The sequence below is a fragment of the Amphiprion ocellaris genome, chromosome 12, assembly GCF_022539595.1.
Source record: "Amphiprion ocellaris isolate individual 3 ecotype Okinawa chromosome 12, ASM2253959v1, whole genome shotgun sequence".
Lineage (NCBI taxonomy): Eukaryota > Metazoa > Chordata > Actinopteri > Pomacentridae > Amphiprion > Amphiprion ocellaris.
Genome location: NC_072777.1, coordinates 16,572,346 through 16,598,450, shown reverse-complemented (window position 1 = coordinate 16,598,450; position 26,105 = coordinate 16,572,346). Strand labels below are relative to the sequence as shown.

At 39.0% G+C, this 26,105-nt stretch overlaps 1 protein-coding gene across 9 annotated transcripts in view; it reads left to right on the top strand.

The window, feature by feature from the left end:
- Positions 1-26,105, top strand: part of gphnb (gephyrin b) — a 216,315-nt gene that overhangs the window by 130,739 nt on the left and 59,471 nt on the right. For all 9 annotated transcript variants that reach the window (XM_023264265.3, XM_023264264.3, XM_023264263.3 and 6 more), the window contains one exon: positions 2,872-3,006. In XM_023264265.3, coding sequence (XP_023120033.1) covers positions 2,872-3,006 — 135 coding nt within the window. The remainder of the gene's footprint in view (positions 1-2,871; positions 3,007-26,105) is intronic.

The following is a 26,105-nucleotide window of genomic DNA, read 5'->3' as shown; positions in this document are numbered from 1 at the left end:
CTTCTTTTTAGACTAAGTTCCACGATATTTTAAGTTCACAGTACATGCTGTGGTGTTTTAAACTAACAGCATTGCTAATAAAGCTACAAAAATCAAAAAGTAAGTCAAAATACCTTGTGTTTATCTATATAGGTCGTCTAGTTTTTCCAGAATGCTTGGCTGCTTTTAAATATTCTTTAACCCCTTTGGACACATTCACTCTGTTCAATTTAATAGCTCAGCTGCATGTGTTCATGTGCCACCTGGTTGCGTATCTTACGAGGTCAGGTCAAGTAACATTTCTGTATAACTTTCAGTATACTCCAAGTGTGAACTGAGACATCACATTAATGGATACAAAGGAGTTGTGTGATGTGATTTAAGGATTTTCCCACATCCAAGCTCCAGTATTTATCAGAAAACATCACAGAGACGCTGAACACACTGTGTCAACAACACCTGTTTTTCAGGCACTTTGCTCTACAGTATCACATCTATTAGGAAACAAAATGAAATGTCCATAATAATAAACAGCGGTAGGATCCATGAGTGACTCCAACAAGAGAGAGTGCTCTGCACATTTATGCACAGAGCAACTATAATAACTTGATTAATTAGGTTTGGCTACCAGTTCCCAAAATGGAGAAAGAATTCAGGCTAGAGCAGCGGTTGTTGAACATTTGTTTGCCTCAGACAGTTGAACTGTCACACACAGTCAAAGTTTATCAGCTGCAGAACTTTCAGTTTCAGTGTTTAAGAAATCACAAATAAATTGATGAGTTGTTGGGACACTTTTGAATGCAGTCATGAGAAATACTATATGATGAGTGACTTACACTACCGTTCAAAAGTTTGGGGTCATTTAGAAATGTCCTTGTTTTTGAAAAAAAAAATGTTGTTTTCATTGAACATAACATTAAATGAATCAGAAATACCATTTAAAAGTTTGGGGTCACTTAGAAAAACATTTTTTTTCAGTGAAGACAACAGTAAATTGATCAGAAATATAGTCTTGACTTTGTTAATGTGGTAAATGACTATTCTAGCTGGAAACAGATTTTTAATGGATTATCTACATAGGGGTTCAGAGGAAAATTTCCAGCAACCACCACTCCTGTGTTCTAATGGTACATTGTATTAACTAATCTTGTTGAAAGACTAACTGATGATTAGAAAACCCTTGTGCAATTATGTTTGTCAAGGAACACAAAACACCGACTGAGTAAACTAAAGCAAACCAAACTCCATACAGAAATTAATGAATTTAACAAAAACCAAACAGAGCTCAAAACTAACTAAGAATAATCAACATAACCGCCACATGGGCTAAGAACTAACTGAACGCAAAACAGCTTAACTCACGACTACTGAGTCCAAACGGGGGGGCGGCAGACCAGTTCAGAAGCCGGCAGTCTGTGGCAATATACAGAATATATCCCCTTTGCGCCGATGCTGCCAGACGTGCAGCAGAGGTTGGGGGCTGCAACGAGCAGCGGAGACAAGGCAGCTGCGGGAGTGCAGCGACGGGGAGCCGAGGCGAGCGCAGAGGGGGAAGCTCCGGGAATGAGCCAGGCAGGACTGAGCAGGCAGGGGGGAGTCCGGAGCCGAAGCAGACCTGGGCAGAGCGGCTGGCGGGGAGCCAGCAGGGACAATGATCCAGCAGCGACTGGTGGGACGAGTCCGGCTTTAAATGCCGCCGATGAGTGATCGGACACAGCTGCGCTCTCTGCAGCTGTGTCCAATTGGCCGGGATTGTCCGCTGGCCGGGGGTGTAGCACCAAGGAGGGAGGGACCATGACAATGTTAGCACATGAATAAAAGTGTGAGTTATCCTGGACAACATGAAATTGTCTGGGGGACCCCAAACTTTTTCACGGTAGTGAAGGGGGCTTAAATAACAGTATGCTGTCACTTATATGCATTGATAAACTCAGCAATGTTGCATGCCCCATGTCGGAAGGGGGCTTTTGAGATATATTTTTCTTTGGCCTAGTTAATGTGAGGTATTCAGTACTAATCAAAGACAATCTGAATGCACATACCTTGTAAATACGTGGTAATGTAATGGAGTATTTTCTGACTTTACAATTTAGGAAGTTACTGGAAAGAATAAAATTATTTCTACAGAGTCAGTCAAAATTAATATTAGTGTATTTTGCATTAGCAAAGTTAATAAAACCAAGAGTAAAATGTGGTTTCTCACTCTTTTTATGAGTAGTACCTGAGAAATCACATTGGACTATACTGTAAGCTTCTTCATAATAAAGAGTGAGACACATCATGGTTTTTGCCAGTGTAAACAACAAAGCAAACAGCTTGAAATGAAAAAGAAGGATCCCATCTTCATTATATCACAACTAATCTGCCTGTATATTCATCTACAGTTTGTGTATACATATATAGTTTGTCTCCATACCCATCACCCTGTCCTGCCCCTTCTGCAGCCTGGACCCTGCTTTATGGCTCTGTTGTCAGACTAACGTCCCACCTCATTGTCCAGTCACAGATAGATGTTGGTAAGACTCCACCACCCAAAGTCATCTTTACATTGTCATGTCATGTTTTTGTGGTCATTTGCCCTCTGTCTGCATCTGTAGCATAAGTAATCACAGTCATATACATTTGACATATTAGAGATGATGTAATAAGTTGTTTTCATGGCTGATTTGTGTGTGTACGTGCGTGCGTGCGTGCGTGCGTGCGTGCGTGCGTGCGTGCGTGCGTGCGTGCGTGCGTGCGTGCGTGTGTGTGTGTAGGTTTGTGGCATCTGGATTGCGTATATACTGAAAATACTGAAATTCAGTATCACTAAGTATGGTGTGTGTAATGTTTATATGCATGTTTGTCTCCATATGTTTCTGTGCATGTGTGTTTTTGTGTGTGCCATGTCAGATCCCAGACTCCATTATCTCGCGGGGTGTGCAGGTGTTGCCCAGAGATGCTGCCTCTCTCAGCACCACGCCCTCTGAGTCTCCCCGCGCCCAAGCCACCTCCCGCCTCTCGACCGCTTCCTGTCCCACACCCAAAGTGAGTATACATACAGTAAGCATACAGGAACATAAACATAACAAACTAATTGTTGTTGTTGTACTTGTATCCCTGCAAGGACTTAACTTTGACAGCATTTATTTTATTTATTTACCACCCCTGATCTTCACTGCCGCTCTAACTTTAATCATCAGCCTAATTTGATTGCAACATAAAGCTGATAAGTTGTGAAAAGACCCATGTCAATTTTTTTTTCTATAAATGTGGCTTGCAAAGTTCAGCTCGAGAGAAAACTTTAAATCTTCCTGTGATGTTAAGAATTGGAGACCATCTCGCTAAGTAAATTTGAGCAAATTTTGACACACAACAGCTTCACCAAAGCTGAGATTAAACGTCGGGTGCACATGGAGTTGCCGTGGTCGGAGCTCAGGAGCTATAATTAGGAATTCTTAATCTTAAACATTTTACTTTAGTCAGTTTCACACTCAGGAACCTGGGGACCTTGTGTGGTGCATTCACATGGGATAAGTAAAGTCTATTTTTTACTTGTATTTCTAAATATGAAAAGGCCGCCATACAATAACTCTGGAGTATGCATGTCGTCCATCTAGTTGTCCTTGGAAATTTTGCTCCGCTAATGTGCTTGACTTTGTTTTTTCTGTGAACGGGTCTTCATGCTTTGTAGCAACATGAGCATCCTGGGGACCTCTGTGTTTGGCAAAATATTGTAGGTAATTTGCAATGGAATTTTTATTTACAAATTACAGACATGGCAGATTCACATGTGAATAAAGTCACAGGTGACCTCTGCAATTATTCCAACAAATAGAGCTTTTGCAAAATCATCTCTATTTAACCTACACTTAAACTGAAGACAAAAGCAAAACTTTTGTAATAGTTCAACACCTGTGGAAAATATACATATCTGTATCCCCTACACTACCATTCAAAAGTTTGGGGTCACTTAGAAATGTCCTTATTTTTTGACAGAAAAGCTTTTTTTCAATAAAGATAACATTAATTGAATCAGAAATACAGTCTCAACATTGTTAATGTGGTAAAAGACTATTCTAGCTGGAAACGGCTGATTTTTAATGGAATATCTACATAGGGGTACAGAGGCCCATTTCCAGCAACCATCACTCCTGTGTTCTAATGGAACATTGTGTTAGCTAATTGTGTTGAAAGGCTAATTGATTATTAGAAAACCATTGTGCAGTTATGTTAGCACATGAATAAAGGTGTGAATTTTCATGGAGAACATTAAATTGCCTGGGTGACCCCAAACTTTTGAATGGTAGTGCACAACTTTATTAACTAGCTAGCCTGGCTTTGTCCAATGGTCATACTGTATGTCTACTACCACAACGAAAGCTCCTTTAATTATGTTGGGCCAACTGCTTAATCTATTCAATTTCTAAAATGTAGAAAAGATTAGTTGTGCTATTACATTAGAATTATATACTCTCCGAGAGCAGGATTTCCTGGAATCTTCTCAACACCACAAGATTGCCAGACAACCTAATCCCATAAGAAAATCACAACATCTGCACTCTCATCACCAAGAAATACCTCTTGTATCTACCTACAAAACAGTGAGTTGTAGTTTTTACATCTCAGTTATTTCCTAAAATTGTCAAACTAATCTTTTAATTTAGCCAATGTTGACAAGAGCTCCTAAAACTGGTATGAATGAAATTATTATAGCTACTAAGTTTGGATGTCAACAAAAACTATGCCATTGATGAGCAATCTCCAAACAATAATCAGCCTCTCAAAAAAGCTGGTAAGTAGACCTTAAGGGGTTTTGTCAAGGTCAAGAGAGACCTCTGATATTTACATTTGAGTGAGCTCTTACTGCTTTTTAAACACAACATCATGTTGAATCGAGTGGATTCAATCTTAACACTAATTCTGAATCTAATTTTCAACCTAAATCCTAAATCAGACCCTATCTTTATCTATCCACTGTGAAACATGAGCAAGACCCACCTGGACAGTAGCACATGGACGTACACTTCCAGCAACACAGATATAAACTCATACACAAAGTCTACTCCATCCCGTTTTTCCCTTTGCTCAGCCCTCCCACAACTCAACGGTGTTTATCATGTGCTACGTCTACAAACTACCTTTTGGTGTTAAAACATGTCATGCCTATCGATTTCTACAGGAATTGCTTTTATGGACAAAAGTCAAGGCTTTCAGATTGAGATTCCTAATTTTTATTTTTATTTTTTTTCTGGGGTATTTTCATCATTTTCATCCATTATTGGATTTTGCCTGATGAACATATTTTTTTGTATTTTTATGTATTTGTTACTTTAGCTTACCTAAATAGGGCAAACTACGTGGTCACACACAAGGTCAAAACAGAACACATACAAACACACACACTGACCGGTTTCTCAGCATGAAAAGGTATATGTTTTTTGTTTGTTTCTATGTGCTGTTGTTTGTGTGCGCATGTGTTTTTGTGTGTCTATAGAGACAGCAGGTTGAGGCTCTTATGCTTGAATGTCTCTAGTAATATTTCCAAGTCTAACATATACTGACAGTATGTTTCTCTCTGTTTTAGCTCTAATGTGATCCTCAAACATTTTGTCCACCTGAAAATTTTTTTTGCCTTGTTGTGACTCTTTAAGTGAAAGATTCTTTGAGAAGAGAAAACAAACAACTATATAAAATGTCCTGAAGTATCCTTCTATGTTTAACTGATCTTTCCTGCAGGTTTTTGAAATATCAAATCGCATCAAGTCTCTCTCTGTTTTCTTTCTCTCTCTCTTTCACCTGGACTGTCAGTGTCACCTCTCCCTGTGTCTCCAGGACAGCAGGCAGGTGCCATGGGAATAGATGAGGGGGTTGCCATGGGAACCGAGGGATGGCATGTTAGAGCAGGGTGCATAGGCAGGTTATGCAACAGAGGTGACAGTCATGCTCTCTCTTTTCTGCTGAGCAGTGTTTGTGTGTTCACACAGTTGTGAAAGGTCAGAGAGATGATACACCCTGGCAAGCAATTTTTAGTCTGGTTGGAAATGTAGCTGTTTAAGTACATGCAGTTGTTCATCCAATTAAATTCATTTGTCAAGATGCAAAGCACTGAGCAGTAAGTAACAACATGGTGTAGTGTGTAGGAAAAGCTTTGAATTTCTAGATTCAAGCCATAGCTTTGTAAAAAAAAAAAAAAAAGTCCAGCACTGAGTAAAACACTAGTTCATGGGCTAATAATGTTAAGGAAATCATATTTTAACAGTTCTTTGTTCCATGCTGGTGAAAAATTCTGTTTCAATGATTATGGACACTTCCATGTATCCGGGTCTCGGTTGTTTTATCTCAAAATAGTGTGCATTGCCAAAACGATCACATTGGCAGTAGCCTGTAGAGATGTGGGATCATGTGTTCTTTATTTGAGACAGAAGACAAACTACTTTTCTCAAATTAAGCTGTTTATTTTCTAATATCAGTGTCTCAAAAAATCTTGTACAAGGTCCTCTTCTGTTTGGAACAGCCTCCCAGAAAAGGATCAAGTTTGATATGAACACAACATTTTATTCTACATGATGCAATGTGATTGGCTATAGGACATATACATATAATAAGCCAAATCGGAATTATCAGTACGCATGCGCGTTTATCCCTCAATAGCTTCCGGGTCAGAGTTCATCCCACACTACGTTATCAACAAAGCTCGACGAAGCCATACTATCGCAGTGGAACGACCTGCTATTTGTAGCGACTATTAAGTGTTTACACTGCTTAAAGTCTTTTTAAGGCAATATGCCAGGTCCCCATTGTTCAGTGCGGGACTGCCACAACGGTACCCGTGGGCTAAAGAAGTGGATGGAAGAGTTTTGCCCTATTCACGAGTGCAATAAAGGAACCTCGCGCTATATATGTGACCCGCCTTAGGTACTCGTCACATTTCCTACTGAAAGAAAAGATCCAGAACGTCGTGCCGAATGGATTAAATCAGTAAGTTTGACATAAGATCATATATTTTGCTAACTAATTTATAACCATGCAATATGTAAATATTATACAGTAGTTTCTCTGCCTGTAGTAGCACCTACAAGTTTGTGTTTGCATGACCCATATTGGACATACTTGAATATAGTTGTATCTGCCTGTATGGACTATACACCTTTTCATTAAGTTTATCTTCTTTTTTATATTTATTTCAGATGAACAGGAAGAACATAAAAACAGGAAAAAACTGGGCGCCACACAAGAACAGCCGAGTATGTTCCATGCATTTTATTGATGGTGCACCTTCCACTTCCTTTCCAAACCCTACACTGAGTCTAGGTAAAGTGTCATAGCCTTTTGCAATGTAGTGGTCGCTGAAAATGAGGGGTAAAAATAAAAGGGTAGCCTTAATGTAATATGTATAGCACTTTTGATTTGGAGGTGGCTGGATTCAATATCTTCTTGTTTGGTCCTTAAGACAGGTTTGCATTTCAAAAATATTTTTGCTGCCATACCTCAAAGTATATTGCATTTTTCCACCTCCACAAACTGTATACATATTATTTATATGCATAATATACTTTTTTATTTTCAGGATACCCAGTACCCTCAACTAGTACAGGAAAGAAACGGGCACCACCAAAACCACATACATGTGTTGCATCGAAGAGGCAGAAATTCAACTTCCAAAGTACAAAAAGTCAAACATAATAATCCCAATCTATTAATACAATGTGTGGGAATATGTTAAATATATATATTTTTTTATATATATATATATATATATGTATATGTATATGTATATGTATATGTATATGTATATATATATATATATATATATATATATATATATATATATATATATATATATATATATTTGGAGAGTCAACAGTAGAGACACACACTGAGCATTTTCTTTTTACATCTTTCTAATAATTGTCATATACTCATAGTCAATACTTATGAATGCGTGATTCACATTGTGCAGTTCCTTTCAAAGTAGGCCAAAATAAACATTGTTTCAAGTTCCTTTCTCCCTACCGTTAATTTATACACTTACTCTTAGGTGTTTATTTACAGTTTTTCCAGTGGCCAACTTTAACAGTGAAAATCATTTGAATTATTAAATTCTTATTATATAAAATGATCCCACAGAAAGCCAAACATCTCCTTAAATATGCCTTATTTGTATATAATTAACTTTATAGAAAAATAAAGTAAACTGGACTTCTTTTTTTTGGTAACTGGAAACCTTAAATTTTCTTGGCCTTGCTGTGTTAAAACGCCGAATTAAATATTTTGCAAATAAATGTATTTTTCCTGAATATAATTTCTTTGCTACTCAACTTCTTTTTTCACAAGTGCATCACAGATACAGGTTTTGAAGAAGTTTGTAGCTGAAGTAAGTAAGTCCAACCAATGAGTTTCATCAAACAGGATTTGTTCTACAAAGTAGTCTGACTTGGTATACACAAAAAATTCGCACCAAAGTCATTTTGTAACTCCCATTTGATACTGCACCTGGGAATAGTATTCATGCATTAGCTTAAGACATGTCTTTCCATTAACAATCTCCAAATAAGTTACATGCTTCTCATTTGCAGGCTGATTGGCAGCAGACAAAGGACACTTCACTTCTGGAAGTCCTTCTCCGCAGCAGGAGCACGGCACTAAACGATCTGGGGAAGCAGCTGCAAATATGTGGTCTTGCATCACAAATAAGCCACACTGTGAGACTTTAAGATTTGAGTGGGATGCTTTTTGTGATGACATATAAGCGGCCACAGCAAATGGCTCATTTACCCTTCCATACTTGAGTGCTGCTATGTTCGGATTTACAAAGGCCTTTCCAGTAATGGAAGATACTAGTGAATCATAGCTCTTGTTTTCAGCATCCTGATTTTTCATTCGGTTCCAAACATGATGAGCCTTTGATGCTGTTATTTGGCCATTTCTGTGCTGTTTCCACAGTTCTGATACAGCCTGCTCCCTTGTTGCTGCCTCAAGGCTTGATACCTCCTCGGCAGAATAATGTGGTAGGCTGTTCCAGAACTCCCCAGCTGTTGTGTAGTTTTCTGCAACTTTGGTTAAAGTAGGTGGGGGGTTAACTGAAGTGAAGCACATTTCATTGAAGCCAACATTTATGTCATTGTATACTTTATATGTGAGTTGGGCATCAGGAATGGCATACTGAAAGGCCACAGCAGAGGGGCAGTCTGGCATGAGGACTGCAGCAAATTCATCTAATGACATTGCAGGTTCTTGGTGTCTGCTGCAGTTCACTGAGAACAGTTTGCGGACAGCATACCCCTGCTTCACATCTCGCCTTTTGGGTGTATAATGTGGTTTCGCAAAAACCATGTCCTCAAGCGTAACTGGTTCCATGGTCTTCAGCACAGGTGTGAGCCACTGATTTTCCATGGAGGTACATGCCTTCTTGTGTGCACTGGTTAATCCATGCTGCCAGGCATAGTCTACTTTAAACAACAATGCAGCAACATGGTTGCATGTTGAACCAAATCTGAAACAGAAATAAAGCCCTAATCACACAAAAAACATAAATAAACAATATGTTCTGTAGGCTTAAATTTTCTGCACTGAAACTGGATAAAAACTAGATATACCTATGTAAATAGTACTATATACAATCAAGACAACTTCAACGTACCCAGCAAAACAAGTGCAATAAGCACTGTATATGGAACCAGTTGCTTTTCCAAAACACACCCATAAGTTGTGTGGAACACTGTTGAGTCTTTGTGATGGTGTGCAGTCACATTTCCAGTAGCATATCTGGGAATCTTTAGAAACTTCATGGTAGAAAACCTCTTTCAGCCAAGCATTTTGTGAAGCAAAATAGCTTTGCCTGGAAAAGAAAAATAATATGTTTGTTATGCAGATTTCATAAAATGAAAGATAGTAAGTTCAAGAAATATGTATTTTTATCTTGTAAAATCTGTAGGCCTATAATAATTATTAACGTGATAATAAACTAAAAAATGAAAATCTTTAATGTCACATGTTAATGTGATATTAAGGACATGTTAAAAAATAAATGCAAATCAAAAATAATACACAAATGTCGAAATCATTTAACTGACTTTTTAGGGTCTAGGGGTCTACGTTACTGCTTGCAGAGGACTGTGGTTTGCATATAATCATTATATACAGTAAACCCTAAATAATAAAGGGGCTGACAAAACAACTACAATACCACGCTATTCCATATTTATGCCATAGTTGCATGTCAATAAAATAACGTTAGACCTCGACACCTGTAATATAGACTAGAGTTTAGAAGCTGTTTACTAAAACAATTGGGGAAAACTTTTGAATTTCATTCAAGAGTCTTAAAAGAGTACTGAGTTTCTTAAAGTTCCTGGTTTCCTAAAAGGCTTCCCCTAAATATTCTGAACCATAAAATAGTTGGTTTATCAGTTCCAGAGAACCTGAAAGAGTTTCATGGGTTCCCACTGCAGTTTGTCAGTCTGTAAGGCCATTTGAAATGCCATAATGGTTTTCTGGAAAAATTCCCATGCTGCTAAAATGGTTACCTTAAATGTATCCCAAGCAAGGGACACGAGTTCTTTCTTTCGCTTCCCGATAACACTGTATCCTCGTTTCTTACAAAATTCCTTTAAAGCATCGACTTTAAAGTTCAAAGTAATCAATATCTGCATCGCGCTTGGCCATGTTTATGATCTGGGGTATCCCGACCTTTGACCCAGACCAGCATACCTTGCGCACGGCGAGATTCCGAATTGGCTTATTGAAATGATGAAATGTGAATGGCTAGGAGGTGGGGATGAACCATGGTTTAGACTCAGTTCTCCCTATGGTTGGTGCACAGATACACACGTGGACAAAATTGTTGGTACCCCTCGGTTAATGAAAGAAAAACCCACAATGGTCACAGAAATAATTTGAATCTGACAAAAGTAATAATAAATAAAAATTCTATGAAAATTAACCACTGAAAACTAGACATTGCTTTTGAACTGTGGTTCAACAGAACTGTTTTAAAAAATAAACTCATGAAACAGGCCTGGACAAAAATGATGGTACCCTTAACTTGATATTTTGTTGCACAACCTTTTGAGGCAATCACTGCAATCAAACAATTTCTGTAACTGTCAATGAGACTTCTGCACCTCTCAGCAGGGATTTTGGTCCACTCCTCATGAGCAGACTGCTCCAGTTGTCTCAGGTTTGAAGGGTGCCTTCTCCAGACGGCATGTTTCAGCTCCTTCCACAGATGTTCAATAGGATTTAGATCAGGGGTCATAGAAGGCCACTTCAGAATAGTCCAATGTTTTCCTCTTAGCCATTCTTGGCTGTTTTTAGCTGTGTGTTTTGGCTCACTATCCTGTTGCAAGACCCATGACCTGCGACTGAGACCAAGTTTTCTCACACTGGGCAGCACATTTCTCTGTAGAATGCCTTGATTGTCATGAGATTTCATTGTACCCTGCACAGATTCAAGACACCCTGTGCCAGATTCAGCAAAACAGCCCCACAACATAACAGAGCCTCCTCCATGTTTCACAGTAGGGACAGTGTTCTCTTCTTGATATGCTTCATTTTTGCGTCTGCGAACATAGAGCTGATGTGCCTTGCCAAAAAGTTCCAGTTTTATCTCGTCTGTCCATAGGACATTCTCCCAGAAGCTTTGCGGCTTGTCAACATGCAGTTTGGCAAATTCCAGTCTGGCTTTTTTATGATTTGTTTTCAACAATTGTGTCCTCCTTGGTCGTCTCCCATGAAGTCCAGTTTGGCTCAAACAACGACGGATGGTGCGATCTGACACTGATGTACCTTGACCTTGGAGTTCACCTTGAATGTCTTTAGAGTTTTTTCTGGGCTCTTTTTTTACCATTCGTATTATCTGTCTCTTCCATTTGCCATCAATTTTCCTCCTGTGGCCATGTCCAGGGAGGTTGGCTACAGTCCCATGGATCTTAAATTTCTGAATAATATGTGCAACTGTAGTCACAGGAACATCAAGCTGCTTGCAGATGGTCTTATAGCCTTTACCTTTAACATGCTTGTCTATAATTTTCTTTCTAATCTCCTGAGACAACTCTCTCCTTGGCTTCCTCTGGTCCATGTTTAGTGTGGTACACACAATGTCACCAAACAGCACAGTGACTACTTGTAACCCTATAAATAGGCCGACTGACTGATTACAAGGTTGTAGACACCTGGGATGCCAATTAGGGGACACACCTTGATTGAATATCAATATCGTTTTACTCATATGTGATATTAATTTCAGTGTTCAGCTAGCAGTGCCTTTGTAAGAGATAATAAATCCTAACAGAGACACAGCTTAAAAATATTGTTTTCATTCACCAACTCTAGTAGAAGCTCATACCAGTTCCCCTTTGATTTAATCCCAAAAAGAATCATAATATTTGGCTGACTTGTCCCCCCCAAAAAAGTCTTTGAATGTGATTTTACAATTCTACAGTTTCATTTAGCAGATGCTTTTATCCAAAGCGATGTACATCTGAGAGTAGATACAACACAAGCACGGATCTAGTCAGGAGAAAGCAACCTGGAAAAGAGCCATAAAACAAGTTCAAATGTGATAATAGGACCGCAGTGCCTATAGGCAGTGCAGATGTAAAAGGAATTTTTTAAATATTTTTTTTTTTTGCAGTCTGTCAAGTGAAAAGGTGTTCAGTAAAGAGCTGGGTTTTTAGTCTTTTCTTAAGGACTGAGATGGACTAACAGAGTTTGGTAACTTGTTTCACCACCCTGGAACCACAATAGAGTCTAGCTATGAACCAGCCTTGTTGTGGTTGTTGTATCAGGAGCATTTTGTTGGCCAAGTGTAGTGAGTGGAAGGAGTGTAGACCTGAATGAGAGCGTTCAGGTAGGAGGGAGTTGTTTTCATTGTAGTTTTGAACGCAAGTGTCAGAATTTTGAATTCTGCAACTGGAAGCCAGTGAAGCGATCTGAACAGCGGGGTGACATGGTGTTTTTGGCTGATTGAAAACAGGACATGCTGCTGCATTCTGGATCAAGACATTTTAATTTAGGTTCTCTCGCACATGATCAGTGATGTATTTGTTCTGTGCTTGTTTGAAGCATTGTTATTTATGGCAAGTGCAAAACACATCAGACACTAGCAGCATAGCACATGCAGGCACAGGCACAGACACACACGCACAAACACAAAACATGCAAAAAAATACAAGTACACACGTCTGTTCAGTGAAGCTTGACCCTGTCAATTTCAAGATTCACAGCATGCACTACCGTTTAAGAAAAGCATTTCTTTTCAAAGCAGATAACATTAATCAGAAATACAGTCTAGACATTGTTAATGTGGTAAATGACTATTCTAGCTGGAAACAGCTGATTTTTAATGGAATAGCTACATATGGTTACAGAGGCCCATTTCTAGCAACCATCACTCCTGTGTTCTAATGCTACATTGTGTTAGCTAATGGTGTTGAAAGGCTAATTGATGATTAGAAAACCCTTGTGCAATTATGTTAGCACATGAATAAAAGCGTTTGTTTTCATGGAAAACATGAAATTGTCTGGGTGACCCCAAACTTTTGAACGGTAGTGTATGTCATCGTACAGTGCTTACCATAGTAACGTTCAGACCTTACAAATTGTCAAGTACTGTCAAATATCACTATCCTGTCACAATCACATGCCTGCCACATTAGTCTGCGTTTGTAGGTGATGTGTGTGTCTAGGCATGTCATAACAGACAGTTAATGGCTTTGCTAGGTGTAGCTCAGCTTGTTTAAATCTTGACACAAAGTTGTTTTCCGGGGACAAGCTACCATATGTCCTTTGAAATTCCTATGTTGCAAGTGTCTGTCGACACTATGTACACAATGGCTTTGAGGTCAGAATCAGAATGGCTGTTTTCACTGATGTATTTCATGTGCCACTATGAGTTGTGTGAGTCTGTTAACTTGGCCTTGTTGGCAGTGCTGCATAGTGGCTTTAAGAGGAGAAGGTGTGGAGTAGGGCTTAGTTTTGTCATTGTCAGAGCTGCTACTGTGGCTCCCATACAAGCTGGCCATCTCCACAGCTCACAGAGCGAAGCATAGCAAGGAGAACGCTGATGTGCAAAACAGAAACTTGCATAAATACATATAAAGGTCATGTATCAGCACTACCAGCTCTGTGCCTTTATATGTGTTTTCAGGTGGATGCCAAGTGTAAAAGTGAAGCTGCGTTTAAATGCGCAAAGAATCACAGCTTGCGTAAGTCTGTATTCTGCACATAAGTAAATTGTTGTTTGTGTACACGCATATGTGTATGTGTTAAAGGAGCTCTGTGGTTTGTCATAGGGTTGCTATCAAGCATAAAGTCTGTGTGTTTGCCACAGAGCATAGACCCACAGTTGATCCCCACACCAAAATATAAACACACAAACATATTTAGACTCTCAAAAAATAAGGGAGAAAGTGTCTGTCTTGCTCTTACATGCACCAGACATACACAGCCTGCAGCCCACAGATGCAAGGAGATAGAAATGGATTACAAACTAAGCAGCACTACAACCACTCATGTAACCACATTTTCTTTGTCTGTCACACTGTCTTTTTCTTGTACACACATAGACAGATGCAAACAGACACGCACACATGCACAATATACAGGGAGAGTAGTTGTACCCTTCCACTCTTGTGGGCATTTAGCACAGTTATGTAATGATGAGTTGGGATTAATGAAGCATATGGAAGATGGGGCTTTGACTCATAGGATGGTTGACAGTGTGAGCATTTTTTAGGTTGTGTCTCCTGTTCTTATTCTCAGTGAAGTAATATTGGTTTGACTTTTTATGTGAATTAATGTGCTGAAACATAACCACAGAAAATATTAAGACGTGTTTTCCTGACCATCCCATTTTAGAATAACACTCATTCCATATTTTTTTTATTGTTGTTTTTTTTCTGTAATAATAAAGTGGTCCATTGAAATCCCAGAAGCTGTTGCTCTCTCAAGTTGAAATCCAGAGGTGGGCAGAGTAGCCAAAAATTGTACTCAAGTAAGAGTAGGGTTACTTCAAAATAATATCACTCAAGTAGTAAAAAGTAGTCATTCAAAAAATCACTCAAGTAAGAGTAAAAAAGTATTTGGTGAAAAGACTACTCAAGTACTGAGTAACTGTTTGATTGTAATGTCCGATTTATTTTTTAGAAATGATGTGATCAGACAGACAAAAATGAAAAATAATGTGCAAATTCTGGTATTTCCAAATAATAAAATGAAAGAATAGCAGAAATAAATAACATCTTTACAAAATGACAAGTTAAGGCACAAGAAACACAAATTTCCAAATCTCAGTTTTTCACAAGATAAAACTATTGAAACAAATACCTGTAGTAAGGTAATGTTTTTATGTTTGAACAGTGCAAACTACTTCCAGTGACAAGATATACTGTATTTCACTTCCCTCCAAATGGCACAGGCTCAAGGCAATACAACTAGAGCTGGCCCCGAATATCTGAATATTCGGTCGTTGTGGTGGTATCCGAATATTCATTTAAAAATAAAAATGGGAAATTCCTAAGTAATTAGAGCAAAAAGTAGATTGTCAGTTTGTCAGAGGACTTGTCAACTACAGCACACTTCTTGGCTGTTCTTACAACATCTCTTTTATTGATTAGCTATTAGTAGTGTCAGGTGACTGACTACAACTTCCAACTAATTAACCAGTGTTTAGGACATATATATATATATATATATATATATATATATATATATATATATATATATATATATATATATATATATATATATATTTTACCGTTCAGAAGTTTGGGGTAACTTGGAAATGTCCTTGTTTTTGAAAGAAAAGCATTAAATTAATCAGAAATACAGTCTAGACATTGTTAATGTGGTAAATTCCTATTCTAGCTGGAAATGGCTGATTTTTAATGGAATACAGGGGGTCGACTAATGCCGGAGTTCCGTTCCTACGACCCTAAGTAAGTTGATTTTCGTCATAAGTCGGAACTCCACCAGAAGGGTCGTACTTACGTTTAGGAGCCATAATTAAGGGCAAAAACTTAGCAAATGTAGCACAATCCAAGGTGGCGTACAACCGGAGAATTTAAACCAAGCCGTCTTATAGCCCCGCTTGACAACGTGTTCGGCCACTCCACTCGCCAACTACTTCCACGTAACCAGTTCCAACGTAATGACAAAGTGGCGTATGTCCTAAACTGAGGAACCGCCCGTAACCTGTAACAATGAAACGCCGTAGGTCGAGGACGTCATAAACCAAGGACCCCCTGTATCTACATAGGGCTACAGAGGTCCATTTCCATCAACCATCACTCCTGTGTTCTAATGGTACATTGTGTTAGCTAATCATGTTTAACGGCTAATTGATTAGAAAACCCTTGTGCAATTATGTTAGCACATGAATGAAAGTGTGAGTTTTCAAAACATGAAATTGTCTGGGTGACCCCAAATTTTTGAACGGTAGTATATATAGGTAACAAGATAACATGGAGTTGAATTTCATATTTCAGTTTGCATTATGAAGTTATTTTTCTGTTTGAGAAAATGCTCCCACAATCTCTGCTGTATATGAAACTGTAGGGGAACTGAGGACGTATCATTATCAGGAGTTTTTTACTCATAATACTGATGCATATTTAATATATTTTGTATATTTGTTTTGTCCGTTGAGGATTTGTCAGTATTTAATTTTCAGTTATAGTTGTGCTCAGTTTAATGCGAATGAAAGGCATGAAATAATAACACTACTTTGGCCTAGCTAGTAATCTTTCATCTACATTCTCCTTTCCACCAATTTCACCATAATCCCCTTTCATCAGCATCACATTGTTTATGCTCTATGTAATGTATGCTGTTCCGATCCCATCAACTCAACACATAATAAAAAAACAGAAGAAAAAAGAGGAATGGAAGTCAGTGATTTTACAGGTGGGTTTTGAGATGGGATTTGAAAATGTCCAGTGTGTCAGTGTTTTGTTGGATGTCAGGTAGGAAGGAGTTCCAGAAAAATGGGCCGGAGCAGCTGACGGCTCTGGAGGCCATGTGTTACAACCTGGCCATCTAGGGTAACCAAGGTGCAACAATTGCAAGAGTAAACAAGCACCGATTTTCCAGACTTCAATCTGTTTTTTGTTTTTTTTTTCAACACAAAAAGTGTTATAGATAATGCGGTGTGTGACTGGGAGCCAGTGAAGTTGTTGGAGAACAGGGGTGATGTGGTACAGAAGACATGACTTTGTACTGTCTATAGCTATCAATATGTGGTAGAAAGTGTGTTTGTCTGAATGTGCTGCAACCTCCTGTTCCCCAGACTTTGCTTGGAGATATGAGGATGAAGCAGCATTTTTTTCTAGCAGAGTGGCAGTTCTAATGTCTGCTGAGTGTGTGCCTCTGTTAGTTAGATCACTGTAAGGATTTGGGAGTGTCTGTGTGCAGTTTTGTGGATACATACACTACCATTCAAAACTTTGGGATCACCCAGACAATTTAATGTTTTCTGTGAAAACTCACACTTTTATTCATGTGCTAACATAATTGCACAAGGGTTTTGTAATCATCAATTAGCCTTTCAACACCATTAGCTAACACAATGTGCCACTAGAACACAGGAATGATCGTTGCTAGAAATGGGTCTCTGTACCCCTATGTAGATATTCCATTAAAAAATCAGCCCTTTCCAGCTGGAATCGTCATTTACCACATTAACAATGTCTAGACTGTATTTCTGATTCGTTTAATGCTATCTTCACGAAACAAAACTGCTTTTCTTTCAAAAATAAGGACATTCCTAAGTGACCCCAAACTTTTGAACGGTAGTGTAAATACATGCAGTTGTCCCTTTAGAGATGCAAATGTGGCTCCTTCTGCTGTGTGATGCTGCAGGCATTTCATAAACTCAGCGAAATTTTCTACCATCAGCTGGAAGCAACAACCTAAACTTTAGCTGCACTTAACGTGTGTGAGCCTCTATCAACTGTGTCTTCTGCGCTTTCTGTGACAGCCAATACTGTCATCTAATGGTGCTTTCAATTGCCCTCAGATACCATAGCTGCAATCACTGACACTTAGACTCAGATGTTAAAGTTTAACTGAATGAATGTGAACTATACGGGGTGGCCACAGAGATTGTAAAGGTGGCTGTGATGCCCCCTTGAAGACAACGCCAACAAGAAGAGCAAAAAGTCCTGTACAGAATCAACATCATGCAGTCAGTCTGGGATTACCTGAAGACACAAAAAAATTCTGAGACACGAAAATACAATGCAGTGTCGTGGCAAATTGTCCAATATGTTTTAAGCAAGCACTTTCGCCTTGCAGCTAGAGGATCCCCAGTTTGCGTTCTGGCCTTCCCAGGATCTTTATGCATGGAAATTGTCCGTAGGTGTGAATGTGAGTGTGATTGTTTGTCTCTATGTGTAGCCTTGTGACAGACTGGTGATCTGTCCAGGGTGTCCCCTGCCTTCACCTTAAGTCAGCTGGGATAGACTCCAGCCCCCCACGACCCTAATGACGATTAAGCGGTATATAGATAATGGATGGATGGATGGATGGATGGAAAATATTATTTTAGAATTTTCAAAATGTAGGCATAATCAGCAAACAAGCCATTCTCCCTGATTCACTCACCACCCATGCAAACATTAATATATCCTTCCATCTGTACCCATAAATTACATTATTCAAACTAGAAGCAATGATGGTTGGAATTGTATCCCAGCTTGATCACATTTTATCACTTGAGTGTACCTCTGATTTTTACTTCGGTAAAATGCCCAAGTAAACGTTACAGCATGATGGTGTGTGGTGGAGCAGTCTGTTTTCATGTGAGTTTGGTAAGCTGTGACCTTTAAGTCCTCCCATTGAAGATTTAGGCTTAATATCGTTGCGACATAGATCAGAGATGGTATTAAACACTGCCATCTAGAAGTCCTGTATTCAATGAATAATTTGATTCATATGAAAATGATGCCAATAATTTCCGATGACCTTCACAGTTACCTGAACACAACCTGGTTTCACGTTAGCTCTCTCCACCACCATCATTAAATCACAGCAGTTTTTTTTTGTTCTTATTGTTACAGCCTGTTTTACACAGAAAGGCAGTTTTACAAAAATGCAGTTATAATGCGTTGATCTATTTCATCATGCAGGGTCTCTTTAATTTGACATCAGTGAGATTAGAGCATTTACTGTATTTGGGTCATTCCAGAATTGGAGGACATTTGGGCTTCAAAATTTTAGAAAAATAAACCTCCTCTTTTACAATTTTCTGCTACATATTCATCAATAGGAGGTAATAAACTATCAAAGGCTTGATTGACTCAGCTTACACACCAGTTGTACTATTTTTATTCCATGTTTTATTTGTTGTTTGCTAACCCTACTGTAATCACAGTAACAGGGTTGCTAATCCATGCCAATGTTAGCTTTTTCTCTGGAGGAGAAGTTAGATATTTAGCTAGCTGTTACTGCTGACCAAGAGGACAAACTTACTGATGTAAAAAAAGTAAAGAAAAAAGTAAAATAATTTGTCTTGTCTTGATAATATGCATAACAAGGTTGCATGAGGTAGAGTGAGAGATTCAATCAAGGCTGACAATGTTATGAAAATATGAAAAATAGAAGAGAGGACATAGCTTTTCTCTGCCCATTCTTTTGGAAAACTGATGATGTTTACTCCAGCGTATCATGTGATTCACTGTTTTCTTCTTCTACCAGCTAAAAAGTTATGCTAACAGGGTTGTTGTGGGACACACGTCCCATGCATAATAATTATTATTTAACATATTATGTTGATTTAAAAGATGTTTCCACAATTACAAGAGACATCAATGAAAAAAATAATACCAGAAAAGGGAGGTTTAAATTTCATTTTAACTGTTTCATTTGAGATCCAATTTGGTCATCAGCGGGGTGGGACAAGAGAAAAATGGTATTTTAGGGGGAATTTCAGACTTATTTGGTATTTTAAAAAATATTTTCAGACATTCTTTTCTCCTATTTTTTTTTTCTTAGATTTGGTCACAGGACAAGTAAATTTCCACAGCAAGTGCATCTATTAGTATTTTGTACATGGATTATTTGAAAGTTGATGGGTGAGACATAAAATGTCCTCCAATTCTGGAATGACCCACATGTACTGAGTGTGTGTCTGAATGCTTCTGTTGGCTTGTTGAATGTGACATTCCAACACTGTTTTTTAACCTGTGTGTTCATTCTTTTTAAGGTTATTCCCCTGCAGAAACCACAAGCAGGACTTGTTTTATGCCTTTTTGTTCAGCAGATATTATTCATGCTTGGTTTTATCTGACAGTATTGACCACTTGTGTATCTGTTGATGTATGTGACCTCAGTAAGGCAGCAGCAGTACTACATATGCATTATTGTCCTTCTCCAATGCAGTGAGACTCATAAAAGTGACTTCTTGTATCCTGGCCGAGTAGAGGTGTGGAGAATTTATGATGCCGTGAATAAGAATGAAATAAAGGTGCAAAGAAAGATAAGGAGAGAAGAACACAGTGGGAGGGAGTGAAAGAGCAAGAAAGGGATAGATAGCTAATGAGTTACCGACAAGGGAGTGAAAAAGAGTGAGAGATGAGGAAGGAGAGCAAATGGAGGACAGCTTGGTTGGCTTGGCTTGTGCTGAATGGTTCCTCTTTTTATGTGTTTGTCATTTGGTATCTGTCCATCCATCTACAAGGATGAGTCCAGTAGCTCATATCAGTCTGGGCCTTATCCACCTTGGCTCAATCACATCGAAACAGTATGAAAGTTAGACAAAGGGAAACAGAAAAAGGAGGCAAGGTGTAAAAAGGAATGAGGGTTGAGGGGGAGTGTCATCAGTAATTTCCCTCTACAAAAAGTACACACAGACATTATTACACAGAAATGCACATACGACGCACAATCATATGATTTAGCACAGATAACAGATGTGCAGCAATATTCCCTCCTCCTCCTCCTCCTCCTCCTCCTCTTCTCTCTCCTGCTCCTCAATTGTCTCTGTGGCTGTTGCATTTTCTCACTGCTCTTTCGCTCTCTTGTGCATCTTTCCTTCTCCATTCTTCCCTCCCTGCCTCTCTGTCCCTTTCTCACTCTCTTACTCACCCTTCCTCACTCGCCCTTTCACAGTTAGCAAGTGTGTGTAAAAAAGCGTGTGTTTGTGTGGTTGTGTGTCGGAGAGCTCACTCTGTTTCGACTCCAGGCTGAGGATGGTAAGTAACGTCTTTCCTTCTGCAAATCTGAGGGAATGGTCATAGGTTTTAAGTGTAGAGGTTTGGTGTGAGTGCAGAGGTCATTTGTGTGCCTGTTTAATGAGTGAAGGATTTTGTATTATTAGCTGAGTAGGCATGGGGGTGGTTCTATGCTGTGTGTTTTGTAAATAGATTTGTGCATGTCTGTGCCACTGCCGATTAGCATGATGATGATAGCTTAAGGAGGTACAGTGTCAGGCCATGGATGAGTTTGTGAGGTAGCAGGGGAAGTAACATAGCAATCGGACTGTTGACTAGCAGCCGACTGCAAAATGAAGAAGAGGAGGAAGGAGCTCATGTGCCTTATATTGAGGTTGTGGTTTGAAGGTGGTGGACATGCTTACCTAAAAAGACAAAGAGGGAATGATGAGTATGAGCAAACGAGACAACTGCAGAATATCACAGGACTTCACACTCCTTCAGTGTACAGGCCAAGCAATCTCAGAAATAGAAGTCACTTCATCCACATTTCCCTTCCTCATTTAGCTCCTTCTTTTAATCAGAACAACTTACAATTCATGCAAAGCAGGAAAAAGAAAACCCTTGATCCTTTTGCCTTCACCATTATTCCTTGTCCCTGGAGTTATGTGCTTCTTTCCAGGCACTAACATGGCAGCTTGGCCGGAGCACTACTGTGAATGTAAGTGAGGTTAATATGAATGACGAAGTGTGGAACCAGCACTTTCAAATCGATGATGCTTTAACGGCTAACCACAAGAAGCAGCAGGATATTGATACAATTGTGGAGAATCTAAATGTGATAAATATGTAGCTTTATCAACACAATACTTCACATGTGTAGAGAATAGATCGGTGCAGGAAAGGTTAATGTCTTGTGCTTGTTTGGGCTACAGTGTTGCTATTTTAGGGATAAGGCAAAAAAACAGCCCACATCAGGACTGACAAACAAAACAAAAGGAAAAAGCAAAGCAAAGACATGGCAGAATATTTCCTTGTCAAGTCATTAATGACTTTTATAATTGTGTGTATGCGTATTTTTCTTGCTTAAAGATAAAGGAGAGGATTGGTATCACTCTTGTGATTGTGCTAGATGCCTATCCAGTGCAGGAAGTCATGACTGGTACAAGGTGGCAAAAATGTGTACGTGAAGAGCTCTGTAATTGGCTATTTACTCTATATGGGGCGTAGGATTCACCAGACTCATGGGATGAAGTAATAATTATGCAACAGCTTCAGCTGCAGTGTCAGTTCTGAGCACACTAAAACAACAACAATCAAGGGAAGTTGCTGTTCTGCTGTTTCTTCTTAGCATTATAACAAATGTATCACTGATGGTGATCTTTGACAGAAAAAAAGTGTGACTGCTGTTGTCATTTCTGAGTTTAACCAATAAAATTGAGTTGTACCCATTAGTTTTTCAGGGCTGTTCAGAAGGAGCAAAAAAAGGAAGAAGTCTTACGGGACAGAACACACACACAAAGGGCCTGCATGTTCTTGTGGTGCAAAAAGCCTATTGCTGTCACCAACAACCAGTTAGCTTAGCTTAGCACAGACACTAGAAATAGAGGGGAACAGCTAATAATGAACATGTTATTTATTTAATCTCTACAAAATGGGTTTATACAGAGTCCAGTCTTTATGTGGCCCTAAGAGAAACAGAAAGATGCAGGTCAAACTGAGACGTATACCCTTCTCTCTTTTAACAAGAGACACAACAGCTGTCGATACCTAGATGGAAAGGGCAGACTAACGATAATTCAGCTGTGATGAATGACTGTCAAATGTCAGGTGCAGAGGGATGACTGAGATGGGTCTTATAAGGCACTGGATCTATTATAACGTGTGATATATTGTTGCAGAGATCAAATGAAAGTAGCCATAGCTAGAAGGAAAGTGCTCTTTTGTCTCTGATTAATGTACACACATTCTACCCTCCCTTGCTTTATTTTTCTCATGGTACCCATAGACCATTTCAGTCAAACTGCCTTAGGCTTTAAGTCAAAACAATTTCACTGAGTGCTGTGTGCTTGCTCTTGTGTGCATAGAGCATGTGTCGTGAAATTGGGATATTAAATTTCTCAGTAGTATATGTATGCCAATGCCATCATGTATTTGACTTTAAGCTTTCTTCAGCACACATGGAGTGTGCACACACATATGTATGTGTGAAGTTTGTGGTATTGTATGAAATATTATATTTGTTTTGAATTACTCACACCCACTGACTCTGAGAGTTTGCCTTGAGGGCAGTGGAGAGAGAATGGAAAGAGTACAAGAGAGCTTTGAATAACAGGACAAAAGAGGGAGATGAACAGTTAGACAGAAAAAGGGGGGAGGCGGGAGGAGGGGCAGACAGGAAATGAAAGGCAGTAGGAGGAATGGTTGACGCTGTCTGACCAGCTGCACTGAGTGGGCTCCTTCACCATGTGGGCTGGTGATGTGAAGTCAGTGAGGCTGGTGAGCAGCATAACATGGACCCGTCAGATCAACTGTGTTAGTTTTCACTTTCCGCTATGCTGGAAACTCAATAGCTCATTAATTTTTGACATACACTAACAGTCAAATGTTTGAACACTCCTTGTCATTCAGTGTTTTTCTTTATTTTTTTCTACTTTCTACATTATAAATACTTACTGAAGACATCAAAACTATAAATCAAGATATATGTAGCAAACAATTGTGAAATAACTCTGAATATGTTTTAGATTTTAGATTCCTCATAATAGGCACCCTTTGCTTTGATTACTGCTTTGCAAACCCTTGACCCTAGTCACCTGAAATAATTTTCACTTCACAGGTGTGCCTTGTCAAGGTTAATTTGCGGAATTTCTTGCCTTCTTAATAGGGTTGGGACTATCAGTTGTGTTGTGCAGAAGTCAGGTTGGTACACAGTTGACAGCCCTATTTGACAACCTTTAGAATCCATATTATGGCAAGAATCAATCAGCTAAGTAAAGAGAAATGACAGTCCATCATTACTTTAAGAACTGAAGGTCAGTCCGGAAAATTGCAAAAACTTTGAATGTATCCCCAGGTGCAGTCGCAAAAACCATCAAGTGCTACAACGAAACTGGCTCATATGAGGACTGCCCCAGGAAAGTGAGACCAAGAGTCACCCATGCTGCTGAGGATAAGTTCATCCAAGTCAACAGCCTCAGAAATGGCAAGTTAACAGCACCTCAGATTAGAGCCCAGATAAATGCCACACAGAGTTGTAGTAGCAGACACATCTTTACATCAACTGTTCAGAGGAGACTGCGCCCATCAGTATGGTCAAATAGCTGCTAAGAAACCACTACTAAGGAAAAGCAACAAGCAGAAGAGAATTGTTTGGGCCGAGAAACACAAGGAATGTACATTACACCAGTGGAAATCTGTGCTTTGGTCTGATGAGTCCAAATTTGAGATCTTTGGCTATTTTTATTCTTATTTGCAACGCTGGTAATTGTCGTGTTCTTCCAGACGAATTTCGTTGTACTTCTGCACAATGACAATAAAGTCTCTTTATCTTTATCTTTGGTTCCATCTGCCATGTCTTTGTGCGACACAAAAAAGGTGAACAGATGGTCTCTACATGCATGGTTCCCACCGTGAAGCACTGTACTACATTATTCCATATGTGTTCATTCATAGTTTTGATGCCTTCAGTGAGAATCATGAAAATAAAGAAAAAATATTAAATGAGGGGTGTGTGTGAGAAGATGTGTCCAAACACTGTGTGTGTGTGTGTGTGTGTGTGTGTGTGTGTGTGTGTGTGTGTGTGTGTGTGTGTGTGTGTGTGTGTGTGTGTGTGTGTGTGTGTGTGTGTGTGTGTGTGTGTGTGTAGGTATATTTCCAGTCAGCAATTACGGATGTAGCTGGCAACTGCTGGAAATAATTACAAACTGATTGCTATGGAACAAACAGCAGCAAAGTTGACATGACAGTAGTTACAATGGCCACATGTCAATGTATTTCTTTCTGATTTTGCATTAGAAAATATAGCACAGGTATGCATGCTGTTTCGACAGAAAGTTGCTCCCAGTTCGATGATATCTCCCAAAACTCACTGTGACCAAGAGCCGTTCTGCTTTGCAAAGACTATTTATTGTATAATCTAAAATGTTACCAACTCATGAGGAAAAGTCAGGAATTGTCTAATGACTTAGAATTCATAAAAATAATTCATAGTAAACTTGATTTTCATACCAGCCATTATTTTAGGAATAGATGTAATATTTCAGATGCCAGAGCTGGAAAGCTTTTAGATCAACAAAAAACTCTGCCAACATGCTGTGTTTACATGCTGTTTTTGTTTTTGATGTTTTGACAAACTTGCACACGAATGAAATGAAGTTGGTGAGGACAAGGTGAATGACTTTCTCAGCAGCACAGAAACAGCATACTGGCCATGTTTAAGAAACACAATGATCTTTATCTCCCTTAGAACCTGATCTCATGGCTATTTGTCCATAAAATTTGAAGATAACATGGGCACTTTCTTGGAATATCTCCTTCAAATAGACTGGAATATAACCTTCTACCCTCTTAAGACAAGATGATACAAGTCATCATATACCCTAGGTGGATGTATCCTTATTTGGCATTTGGAGGGTCAATCAACACCTTGAACACTTTGTGATGTCCCACAAACCATTTCTGAACTATTTTATGGAGTAAGGCAGGGAACAGTGTCCTACTGAAAGAGAACACTTCCATCAAGGAATACTACTGCCAGAATGGGGTGTATGTGATCCACAACAATGTTAAGGTGGGTAGTACATGTCAAAGTAACATATATGGTTGCTTTTCTGTGGAATCAAACTACACAGGCCAGTCTTTGCTCCCCACATGCATTATTGAGCTTTGGGCACCTATGATGTTGTTACCTGTTTATCAGTTGTCTTTCTTTGACCACTTTTGTAGGTACTAACTACTGCATACCAGATACACCTCACAAAAACCTTTGCTTTA